The sequence below is a fragment of the Mytilus edulis genome, chromosome 1 (assembly GCF_963676685.1).
Source record: "Mytilus edulis chromosome 1, xbMytEdul2.2, whole genome shotgun sequence".
Classification (NCBI taxonomy): Eukaryota; Metazoa; Mollusca; class Bivalvia; order Mytilida; family Mytilidae; genus Mytilus; species Mytilus edulis.
The window spans coordinates 21,485,321-21,498,316 of NC_092344.1; the positions used below are offsets into that span (position 1 = coordinate 21,485,321).

At 31.4% G+C, this 12,996-nt stretch overlaps 1 protein-coding gene across 1 annotated transcript in view; it reads left to right on the forward strand.

Moving 5' to 3' along the window:
- The window catches only part of LOC139527489 (ubiquitin-like modifier-activating enzyme ATG7), a 35,364-nt gene that overhangs the window by 9,703 nt on the left and 12,665 nt on the right, over window positions 1-12,996 (forward strand). Inside the window, exons 6-7 of the mRNA XM_071322981.1 lie at window positions 10,668-10,811; window positions 11,930-12,018. Of these exons, the coding sequence (XP_071179082.1) occupies window positions 10,668-10,811; window positions 11,930-12,018 (233 nt within the window). The remainder of the gene's footprint in view (window positions 1-10,667; window positions 10,812-11,929; window positions 12,019-12,996) is intronic.

Here is a 12,996-nt window from a genome sequence, read left to right on the forward strand (position 1 = left end):
TCATATTCAATACAGTTTTTTTTTAGTTCCATCCATTTGAAGAATGAGAATTTTGCTGCTGGCTTTAGTTCCATCAATAGAGTCATCATCACTGTCTGCGACTCCTAATATGATATCATTGTTTCTGGTAACATGAATTCCACAATTTTGTAATGGTGCCAAGGAGAACAATGGTTTAATAACACCTGATTCTGTTAGAATTTTGACCTCACCTGTTTCAAATAATGAAAGCAAAATTTGATTGTGTGATACTCTGGACATATCAGAAAGCATAGTACCAGTTAAACTTATTTTATTGGCACTAATTTTCTCATCAAGACACATCTTGAGCAATATTTGATTTGCAGTATTGCAAACCCATGATTCATGATGGTTTATTATGCACAACTGATCAACAGACTCCAAGTCAGTGGTATAAGACTTCATCACTTTAAAGTCATGTTTTAAATGTTCTTCAGGTGCATTGATAGACTTAAGGGATCCAAATATATTCCCCATAATTGATGTTTCAAATTTTCCAGAATTAAATTCTAATATTTTGTTTGGTAATGGATTGTCAGAGTCATCTTGTAAATTGCCATCGATCTCTAAATCTGTAGAAACAATAATGTCTCCCTGCTTAGACTCAATCACTGTTTCTAGTTCACTACATTTTGATTACAGCCTTTTTTCATATGTTTTGAGTTGTTTATCTTTTGTTATCACTAATTCATTCAATGTATGCTTCTCATTTCTCACTTGACTCCTTAGTCCATTGGCATATTTATGTAATTCACCTTGAATTTCCTTTTCTTTCTCATCTATTTTTTTCATAATCTCATCATAATGTAAGTTTCGTTTTATTTTCACCTGCTGAAGATTTCGGTTTTCACTTTTGCAATTTGCCAGTTGTTCCGATATTTTTGCATGAAAAGTGGTAATGTTTTTCAACTTTTCTTCACAAACCTTGTCCATAGATTCAAGTTCATGTTTTCTGTGTGAACTGGAAATACATTCTGGGCAAACTAATATATCACAAGTTTGACAAAACATACAGTAAAGTTTTCTTGCATGTATTTTACATGGTATATTGTCTGTTGCTACTGCAAGAAAATCATCCTTTCGGGCTTGAACTGATTTAATGTTGATAACTTCATGTTGAGCGCAGGTTGGTGTGTTCAAATGTATTCTTTTACACTGGTCACACATGTACTTGTTACATTGAACACATGACCATTTAACTTTAGTGTTTGTCTCACAAAGTTCACAAGGTTTAGGCATCTGTGCACGTATAATTGATTTAGAAAAAGCCATAATTAAAATGTGAATCCAAAATTCATTCAAGTTGATAAACTCCCTGAACAAAATGTTATTTGATTACAAGTATGTGATAAGAGTGAGTTCATCCCAAATAAACACTGTAGATTGTTTAATTCTAGTAAAGGGAAATGGTTAATTTAATTAAACTTGATTTGTGAAATTACCATACTATGCATCTTGTTTAAAATAAAATAGAATAAGTATGAAAATAATAACATAAACAATTTATTAGTATAATATTTATAAATCATATTTTCATTGTTTGCATTTTCATGTTTTCATATGGATGTTCATAGATATATTCACCTATAAACTAAAGTTTGGTTGAGGCAAACTTAAGTTAGAGAACAGAAACCAACTTAAGAGGTACAGACGGACAATGGTAAAACTTAATGCCCCCTCTGTTACTTTGGGGGCATAAAAACATAAACAAAGGGGCTAAAATAATTTTTGACAATGATTTTTTACCTGAAATATATAGCAGAATTTGAAACACTATACCTCTGACTGTAAAGTGGATTGATCCATGTTAAAATTCTATCGGTAGTGAAGACTGAAGACTTATGTTCTGAATACAACGGATATCACCTATTTCCTTTTTCAAGGAAAATTAGTGGTAAAAATATGATATCATTCTATCTGTATCACATCAAGAACAATAACAGTACAAAGATCACATCTAAATATAGATCTACATTAAAAGTTTTTTATTTTGAGTAAGGAAGTAATAATTAATAGTCATCTTATAAGTCAAGCCTGTGATTTTTCTTAAATCTCTTTCTGAACTTTTAAGTGGTTTTAGGTAATTTCATTTACAATTCTGACCCACTTCACTGGTATTAAAGAGATAATAGTAACTGCAATTACGATTATCCCAATATGGCGACGATAGATATAGGTAAAATCTTTACACTCATTTTTCTTAAATGTAGCATGCTTTTGTCAATAGTTACTCAGCTGCAAGGTTTATCTATACCAGTACATCATATTTGAATCGTAAAGGTGCACTAGATTAGTCTAAGCGCTTTGAAAATTGCCGTCGAAAAATTCAGGATGATAATCGTAACTCGGAAAAAAAGATAATCGTAATTATGGTATTTAAAAATGGAAAGATAATCGTAACTGGAAAGTGTTTTATTGATATTGACACTTAAAACATATATCTAATAGCATATAATGAAGTTATGTCGATGAATTATTTACGAAACGTTCCAACATCTTATGACATTTCTTTTTATGCATATATTATTAACAGTTCTTAGGAAAACAGCTACATATGTGTATTAATTTATGTTTTTTGATTGAGTTAAGTCTGCCAATTGATATTTTATTGTGTGTTTTTCTATGTTGTGATGTTATGCTATTGTTTTTTTACACTAGTAATTTTGGGGCCCTTTATAGCTTGTTGTTCGGTGTGAGCCAAGGCTCCGTGTTGAAGGCCGTACATTGACCTATAATGGTTTACCTTTTTATAAATTGTTATTTGGATAGAGAGTTGCATGTCTCATTGGCACTCACACCACATCTTCCTATATCTACATACTAGTATATCATAAAATTTAGTTTTTTTAATAAATAATGCCGTTAGTTTTCTCGTCTAAAGTGTTTTACATCGTCATTTCGGAGCCTTTTATAGCTGTCTATGCCGTATGGGCTTTGCTCATTGTTGAAGGCCGTACGGTGACCTATTTTTGTTAATATCTGAGTCATGTTGGTCTCTTGTGGAAAGTTGTCTCGTTGTTAATCATACCATATTATTTTGGCATTTTAGCTACTTCATGACTGTCACTGAAATTTCGATATCTCAGAAAATAACTATAAACAACACAAATTTAATTTTGAATTATAACAATATGACATCCTTTAAACAGTTAATGCTATATAAGAATAGAGAAAGGTTGGGATTTTTTGTGTATTATGAAATTAAGTAACGTGGAGTTCTTTGACAAACATGGATTTGTGTTCTCTTATAGTTTGGCCAAAAGCCCGAAAATGAAGAATTGAAGTTGATGTGGCTTTAAATTGTCTTACAAGGAATACTTATTCAAAGAATGACTGCAAAGTGGAGAATAAAATAACGCATATTCCGCAATATTAGAAACAAACTAATTCAAAAATTCATAAATACTCGGTATATGAAAAGTATGATGCATACATATGCATGGAAGATATTGTAAAGACAAATATTGAAGGTACTAAACAAGGAACATTTTTGTATTTGCATACTTGCCATACAATAAGTTATTTTCTATTAAATGAAAACAAAAATTAGCCTAACCTAATTGTCATGTATTTTTCTGAAGCACAAAATATTTGTTGTAAAATCTATAAAAATCTTTGTAATTAAACAAGTTCCGACTGTGATGATGTACATGTTATGCCTTCTGATGTAATTTATCAATATACATATTTGTGTGTGTTTTTTTCAGTCCGTCAAGTGCTTCGTATTAAGACTATAGGTAAGGCTAAAAAAAACAAAAAACAAAAGTAACTATAAACAAAAGTAACAATAAACAAAAGTAACAATAAACAATAGTAACAATAAACTGTAACTATTTTAGATCCTTTACCATACACACTGTTTAAAGAAACGTTCTAAAATACATGGGTATTTGATCAAAACATTTGAAGTAAATTTTTAAAATCATATATTATATCAGTATAAAATAGAAAAAAGGGAATCAAAGGGGAAAAATGGACGGCTATATTTATTGAATTATAAGGAAAAGGGAAATATGAACACTCATATCTACCGATAAAGGTATCAACTGTTAAATCCGATAATGCAGTTATAAAGTTATTGACGGAAACTTTTGTTCATTTCGCGCAGAATTTTAATATAAACGTGATATTGGAGGCAAAACATATATATGACATATGAAAATGTGGTATACGTGACTTTCATTTTGAGCAATGAATTGAAAGGATTGCACTTTTGGGATATGGGATATAGCTAATCCCCCCTCCCCCTCCCCCCTAAAAAAAACAAACAAAAACGGACTTAACGCGCACACAACATTGAAACTTTGAAAAAAATCAAAATATCTATACTTACCACAATAGCTGTCTCGACAGCTGCTTCATTTTCCGTATCTTTAACAGGTACATGTATATATCAAAAGGTTCACCAGCTAATAGAAATTTATTATAGGATATGCATGTCACTTGATGATCGCTGTATAACATCTCTTATATTATGTGATACCTCGAAAGCTTTTGATAGGGTATGGCATAGTGGCCTCTTAATAAAACTAAAAGCGTATGGTATTGACGGAAATCTGTATAAATGGTTTGAAAGTTATATTTCAAAAAGAAAATAAAGCGTTTTCGTTTCAAATGCCTATTCGCCTTTTGATAATACTAATGCAGGAGTTCCGCAAGGCTCTGTATTAGGTCCCCTACTATTTCTTATTTATGTAAATGACATAGCTGATAATTTGACAAGTCTAACTCGATTGTTTGCTGATGATACATCTCTTTCTTATTCCAGCAATAACCCTTACACTATAGAGGATGTCTTAAACAGCGATTTAGAACAAATTTCAAATGGTCTAAAGATTGGCTTATTAACGTTAACCCTAATAAGACAAAGGCTATGATATTCTCCTCCCATACTTCCCCAGATGATATTGAAATAGAATTTCAAAACCAATTAGTAGAATTTGTCTCCTGTCATAAACACTTAGGGATTACTTTTGATTCCAATGATAAATTCCATACACATATAGAAAATATTTTAAAGTGTGCAAGCACGAGATTAAATGTTCTTAAAAAATTGAAATATGTATTGAATAGAAATTATCTTGCTCGTATATATTTAACTTTTATAAGACCCGTTATGGAATATGCATGTGAGTTATGGGATGGTTGTACTCAACAAGAAGCCGACAATTTAGAACATGTTCAGTTAGAAGCAGGGAGGTTAGTAACTGGGTTGCCCGTGTTTGCTAGTCGGGAAGCTATATATTTTGAAACTGGCTGGCAATTGCTTGTGAACAGAAGAAAATCCAGAATGCTCAATATGTTCTATTCTATACATAATGAGACTGCCCCTGATTATCTCTGTAATTTAATGCCCCCGCTTGTTGGTCAAGTATCTAACTACGATTTGCGAAACAGTAATAATTATGTAGTACCCGGTTATAGACTAGACATAACTAGAAAATCCTTTTTCCCATCCACTACTTTTGAATGGAATAGCCTTCTCCCCGACATACGTACGTCCAAAACATAAATATTTTTAAACGAAAGATGAAGTCGAAATTGATACAGCCACCTTCCTATTTTAGTTGTGGGGATAGAAAATTAATATCATTCATACACGTTTGAGAAATATGTGCAGTTCTTTAAATTCAGATTTACATCGTGTTAATATTAAACCCAGTCCCGCATGCAGCTGTGGCCACCCTGTTGAGGATAGTATACACTATTTTTTACAGTGCGCTCTTCACAACGAAGCCAGAGAAATACTGTTTTCAAAATTAGAAAGTTATGCTATATCCTTTGAGCTTCTTTTAGCTGGTGACGGTGACCTTTCTTTTCAGCAAAACAAAGACATTTTGAGTCCGTACAATCTTATATCAGAATAACACAAAGATTTAAAGCAGTCAATTAACATTCTAAATTTCTACTTTACAACCTTTCACTTCAGTCTAGTTGTTTCATTATTATTCCTTATTATATTGTATTTTTTTTTCTTTTTTCTTTTTATTTCTATTTTTTGTTTGAAGTATGTATTACATGCATTACTACTATGTTGTGTTTTTTTTTCTCGCCATTATCTAATGTACTTTGTGTTTATATTTATATTGGGAGAGGACGTCTCTAATGTTGTTATAACTTGTGTCCAATCCCTTTTGCTACTTTTGCAAGTAAAATATGTTTAAACTAAAAGGTTATGCATATTGTTGTCAGTTATAAATAGATATACAAGTTGAAATGATAGGACTTTTTTTTACTGGGAACTCACTTTAGTCCCATGACTGTATATATATATATATATAGGTAAATTTGTCCTAGATATTAACCTGTAAGTTTCTTCATTTATTTTTATATGCGTTTATGTCATCTTTAAACTTGACATTTGCATTTTTAACACACAAAATACCATTGAAATGCTGAAAGACACATTTATTATGTTTCAGTTACTATTATCCGATAAAGAAAATTACGATTATCAAAGAAGAAAAATACCATAGAGTTACGATTATCATACCGAATTTTTCAACGGCAATTTTCAAAGCGCTCAGACGATTCCAGTGCACCGTTACGATTCAAATATGATGTAATGGTATAGATAAACCTTGTAGCTGAGTAACTATTGACAAAAGCATGCTACATTTAAGAAAAATGAGTGTAAAGATTTTACCTATATCTACCGTCGCCATATTGGGATAATCGTAATTGCAGTTACTATTATCTCTTTAATACCAGTGCCACTTGCAATTTGTTTTATCAAATTAAACTGTTTAACTGTTAAGATATTGTAACCAAAAACATTTTTGTTTACAGTCTATTCCAAATAAAATAGTTTTACTAACACTTTACTTAAACCACTTTCACATACAGTCAGAGGTATAGTGTTTCAAATTCTGCTATATATTTCAGGTAAAAAATCATTGTCAAAAATTATTTTAGCCCCTTTGTTTATGTTTTTATGCCCCCAAAGTAACAGAGGGGGCATTAAGTTTTACCATTGTCCGTCTGTACCTCTTAAGTTGGTTTCTCTTCTCTAACTTAAGTTTGCCTCAACCAAATGTTATGAAACTTATACACAATGCCTATTACCACAAAAAACAGATCAAGTTTGAATTTTAGTGGTGTCATTTTTAGTTCACCTTCCCCGAAGGGCCAAGTGAGCTTCTCTCATCTCTTTGTGTCGTTTGTCGTTGTCATCCATCTTCCTTAACTTTTACAAAATCTTCTCTTCTGAAACTGCTGGGCCAAATTAAACCAAATTTGGCCACAATCATCATTATGTATCTAGTTTTTATACGACCGCAAAATTTGAAAAATTTTTCGTCGTATATTGCTATCACGTTGGCGTCGTCGTCGTCTTCGTCTGCGTCGTCGTCCGGCGTCCGAATACTTTTAGTTTTCGCACTCTAACTTTAGTAAAAGTGAATCGAAATCTATGAAATTTTAACACAAGGTTTATGACCACAAAAGGAAGGTTGGTATTGATTTTGGGAGTTTTGGTCCCAACATTTTAGGAATTAGGGGCCAAAAAGGGCCCAAATAAGCATTTTCTTGGTTTTCGCACTATAACTTTAGTTTAAGTTAATAGATATCTATGAAATTTTGACACAAGGTTTATGACCACAAAAGAACGGTTGGGATTGATTTTGGGAGTTTAGGTTTCAACAGTTTAGGAATTAGGGGCCAAAAAAGGGCCCAAATAAGCATTATTCTGGTTTTCGCACAATAACTTTAGTTTAAGTAAATAGAAATCAATGAAATTTAAACACAATGTTAATGACTACAAAAGGAAGGTTGGTATTGATTTTGGGAGTTTAGGTCCCAACAGTTTAGGAATTAGGGGCCAAAAAGGGACCCAAATGAGCATTTTTCTTGGTTTTCGCACCATAACGTTAGTATAAGTAAATAGAAATCTATGAAATTTAAACACAAGGTTTATGACCATAAAAGGAAGGTTGGTATTGATTTTGGGAGTTTTGGTCCCAACAGAATAAGGGGCCCAAAGGGTCCAAAATTAAACTTTGTTTGATTTCATCAAAATTGAATAATTGGGGTTCTTTGATATGCCGAATCTAACTGTCATGACTGTGTATGTAGATTCTTAACTTTTGGTCCCGTTTTCAAATTGGTCTACATTAAGGTCCAAAGGGTCCAAAATTAAACTTAGTTTGATTTTGACAAAAAATGAATCAGTTAGGTTCTTTGATATGCTGAATCTAAAAATGTACTTAGATTCTTGATTATTGGCCCAGTTTTCAAGTTGGTCCAAATCGGGGTCCAAAATTAAACTTTGTTTGATTTCATCAAAAACTGAATAAATGGGGTTCTTTGATATACCAAATCTAACTGTGTATGTAGATTCTTCATTTTTGGTCCTGTTTTCAAATTGGTCTACACTAAAGTCCAAAGGGTCCAAAATTAAACTTAGTCTGATTTCAACAAAAATTGAAATCTTGGGGTTCTTTGATATGCTGAATCCAAAAATGTACTTAGATTTTTTATTATGGGCCCAGTTTTCAAGTTGGTCCAAATCAGGATCTAAAATTATTATATTAAGTATTGTGCAATAGCAAGTCTTTTCAATTGCACAGTATTGCGCAATGGCAAGAAATATCTAATTGCACAATATTGTGAAATAGCAAATTTTTTTTTAATTAGAGTTATCTTTCTTTGTCCAGAATAGTAAGCAAGAAATATCTAATTGCAAAATATTGTGCAATAGCAAGATTTTTTTTTAATTGGAGTTATCTTTCTTTGTCCAGAATCAACTTAAATCTTTGTTATATACAATATACAATGTATATTCACTTTTTACTACCAACTGATAAATTATAATAAATAACATTCAGTGATAACAAGCAGTTTTTTTTACATCTTAATATTTTATGATGTATTTAAATGAGTAGTTATTGTTGCAAACTCCATTAGAAATTTTAATTGAGATTAGTTTTGGAATAAGGGAAAGGGGGATGTGATTAAAAAAAAATGGGTTCAATTTTTCTCATTTGAAATTTCATAAATAAAAAAGAAAATTTCTTCAAACATTTTTATGCCCCACCTACGATAGTAGAGGGGCATTATGTTTTCTGGTCTGTGCGTCCGTCCGTCCGTCTGTCCGTTCGTTCGTCCGTCCGTTCATCCGTCCGTCTGTCCCGCTTCAGGTTAAAGTTTTTGGTCAAGGTAGTTTTTGATGAAGTTTAAGTCCAATCGACTTCAAACTTAGTACACATGTCCCCTATGATATGATCTTTCTAATTTTAATGCCAAATTAGAGTTTTTACCCCAATTTCACGGTCCACTGAACATGGAAAATGATAGTGCGAGTGGGGCATTTGTGTACTGAGGACACATTCTTGTTTTGAGAGGATTAATATTCAACAGCATAGTGAATTGCTCTAAGAGAAAACAAAAATTTTAAGTTCATTAGAACACATTCATTCTGTGTCAGAAACCTATGCTGTGTCAACTATTTAATCACAATCCAAATTTAGAGCTGAATCCAGCTTGAATGTTGTGTCCATACTTGCCCCAACCGTTCAGGGTTCAACCTCTGCGGTCGTATAAAGCTACGCCCTGCGGAGCATCTGGTTAAAATGTGTCCGATGATCCCTCCCGCCATCCAAGACGTCCAACATGGCTAAAAATAAAACATAGGGGTAAAATGCAGTTTTTGCAGGCTTATGCTTATACTTCTGACACTAAAGCATATTGAGCAAATCTGACATGGAATTAATTGGTTATCAGGTTGAGATCTATCTGCCCTAAAATTTTCAGACAACCCGCTGTTGGGTTGCTGCCTCTGAATTTGTAATTTTATGAAAATTTTCCAGTTTTTGGGTTATTAGAGTTATGCCCCTTTACAAATTTAAATATTGCTGAATATTTCATTTCAGTTTTCAAACTTTAGTTTGCCATAAGTCATAACAAAATAAACTGAAACACAATTGCTGAATTCTTTGTTTCTGTTATGGTACTGAATTTTGCCTCAACCAAATGATATGAAACTATTAGTTTTGTGTTACTAAGCATCTTGTGTTTCACAAAATTCAAATTAGGAACATATTTGGGTATTGTCACTTTTACTGTTTTTGATTTATGTTCCTTTATTAGAGTTTATGCAAGCTGGTACATCAACTGTTTCCCATGGACACATTCCCTATTATTACTGTTTAACTTATAACTGGAAATTTGTACAGTTATTTATGGTTATTTTAATATTTCTAGACATGACATGTTTAATATTTAAATTAAATGTCAGTGTTCCCTGAACATGTTATTTTTACCAATATCTTTACATGCAGTTCCTCGTTCATGTCTCTCACCAATTATTTCTTTGAAAGTATGAATCATAACAATTGTCTTAATAATTGCAAGAAACTGCAGCTGCTTCTGTGTTTAATGAAAACAATTTAATTCTAATTGGACCAGAAATAAATTTAGAACCCTTTTTTTTTAAGATTTTTTTTTACATGAATGTAGGCTGTTGAACTTCACAAATTGAAGATATTTATTTTTGATTGATTTAAATGTGTTTTCTTCATTTCAAGCCAAAAGCAACCCAAATCATTTAGACCTATGGAAAAGAGAAAGAAAAGGTATGCTCAATAAATCTTATTTGTACATTGTATTTTCTAGTATTACGAAGAGAACTTTATATTTTCTCATTTTAGATATCAGAGCTGATAGCAGAATATGATAAATTTCAAAGTACATCAACAGAATTTGTTGGATATTTTATTATAGTACAGACTAAAGACAGTGTTGTTGTGGATCACCTTAAAAATGTGGAATCTTATTCCAAAGATACATGTAAGGTCAGTAGAAAAACTGTGGACAAATAAAAGATACATATATGGAGCATGTGCAAGATTCGTTCAATAATGTATATAAAATCTTATTTTATCTCTATCTCTTCTAACAGGTTTCTCAAATGTCCAAAAGTCCATTACTCAAAGCAAGACAATTCTAGTTTCTAGAAAAAGTTTGAGCAGTTCTTTTTTTTCTTCATAATTTGATACTTACTATATAAGACTTTCATAAAATGTATCTAATCATGTATAAATGTAAGTGGCCTAAGCGACAAAGCACTGCTCTATTAAGCATTACCACTTCTCCCTATCACATGTATCAGTTGGAAAATATAAGTCACTTCTGCCTTTGATTCTGAAGATGTATGAGCCATCTTCTTGTAAGCCACAGGACAAAGTGTTTTTTTTTTTGTAATTTGTTTATTTTTGACATAACGACAGAAAACAATCAAGCAGGATTACAAACATGTACAGTTTCAAGTATGGTCTTAAAGATATTATTATTATATGACAATTCTAAATAGCAAGACATACAACAAAATATAACTATAATATTCGTACCAGTTATAAAATATTTAAATCACCTAGGACAGATTGTAATGGCAACCATTTTTTATCTATATATTCTTTTTGTGTAGGAGATAAGAAATTTACTGTATGTTGTTCTATTCTTATACAGTATTTTAAATATGCAATACTACCTTTCACAGAAGGTTTTTCTCCTGAGTTTTTACAGCTATAAATATAAAATTTTAAAATCAACATTATATGTTGTACTACATTATATGGGTCAAAAATTTCCCCAATACCAAAAATAACATCTTTTGCCTCTATATGTTTAAGGCTAAATCCACATTTTAATAATAAATCTTGAAGTGCTATCCAAATATTTTTGCTATATATACATTCCCAAAAAATATGCAATAAGCTTTCTTTGGTTTCAGTGCAAAAAGTGCACAGTTCTGTTTCTATTAAACCACATTTATAAAGAAAAGAGTTTGTGTATACAATTCTATGTAATAACTTGAATTGAAAATTTTGAAGTTTAGTTTAGGCCAAAGTGTTACAGACAATTATTTAGACCTTTTTGTTTCTTGTTTTTATCTTATAATATTTTTTTATAGATATTTTTTGGTTTTGCTGACCCATGTACATTAGATAGTAATCCAGGATGGCCTCTTAGAAATTATCTGTTGTATATAAGTTACCACTGGTAAGTTGATATAGATAAGATATAAAGCAACCTCAAATTAAGTACTATTTTAATATGAAGAACTACTTTTATTGCAAATGCATTAATACAAAGAATTGGCTTTTCAGCTTAATACTCAATTCTAGACAGTAAAATCCATATTTCATGTACACTGAATTGGCTTTTCCGCTTCTTACTCTAATCTAGACAGTAAAACCTGCATTTATGTAGACCCAGCTTCTAATACAATACCATTATCTCTATTTGAATGCAAAATAAACAAAGGAGTAGGTTCAGTAAGACCCCTTTTTGGCCCGTAAATATAGCAGTTTTACAAAATTGTGAAACTGTAATCTTTTAGTTATTTATTGGAAAGTAGAATGCTTCTGCTACATAAATATAGGCTGTTTTTGACAATACAATGTACATATATTGGGTACTGGCATCATTAAGTCATGCTAAATTACTGAAATCTTCACAATTTAAGCATTTTAGTTAAATTTTAGACGGTTTCCGTCTTAAATGAAAGTGGCCGCATTTGTGTTCATTCATAATTTTGAAATGTAAGTTGTATTTGATGATAATGCATAACATATATAAAGGTTGAGGATAAACACAGATGCGGCCACTTTCATTTTTGCCAAAAACCATCTAAAAAGTAAGGTTATTTGGCATATTTGATAGATTTTTCATATTTAAGCTTGAATCGGAGCGTTTTTAATGACTCAATCAGTTAAAATCTTTCATGAAATCAAATCAATTGAAATAGACACTCAAGTGTTTAAAAAGTGTCCAAAATCTTTCGTTAGATGAACCTGAAATTTGAGGCCAAAATCGGCTCTTACCTGACCTACTCCTTAGTCTATTTATTTTATGATTTCAGTGTAAAATTTCATAAAATGCTTGTGTGTATAGGGCTTTCCTGATTGCCAAAATTATCGTATTTGTCCTATAAGAATCAAAATAATTCATGTCAGATCTAGATTTCTTTTCATTTAA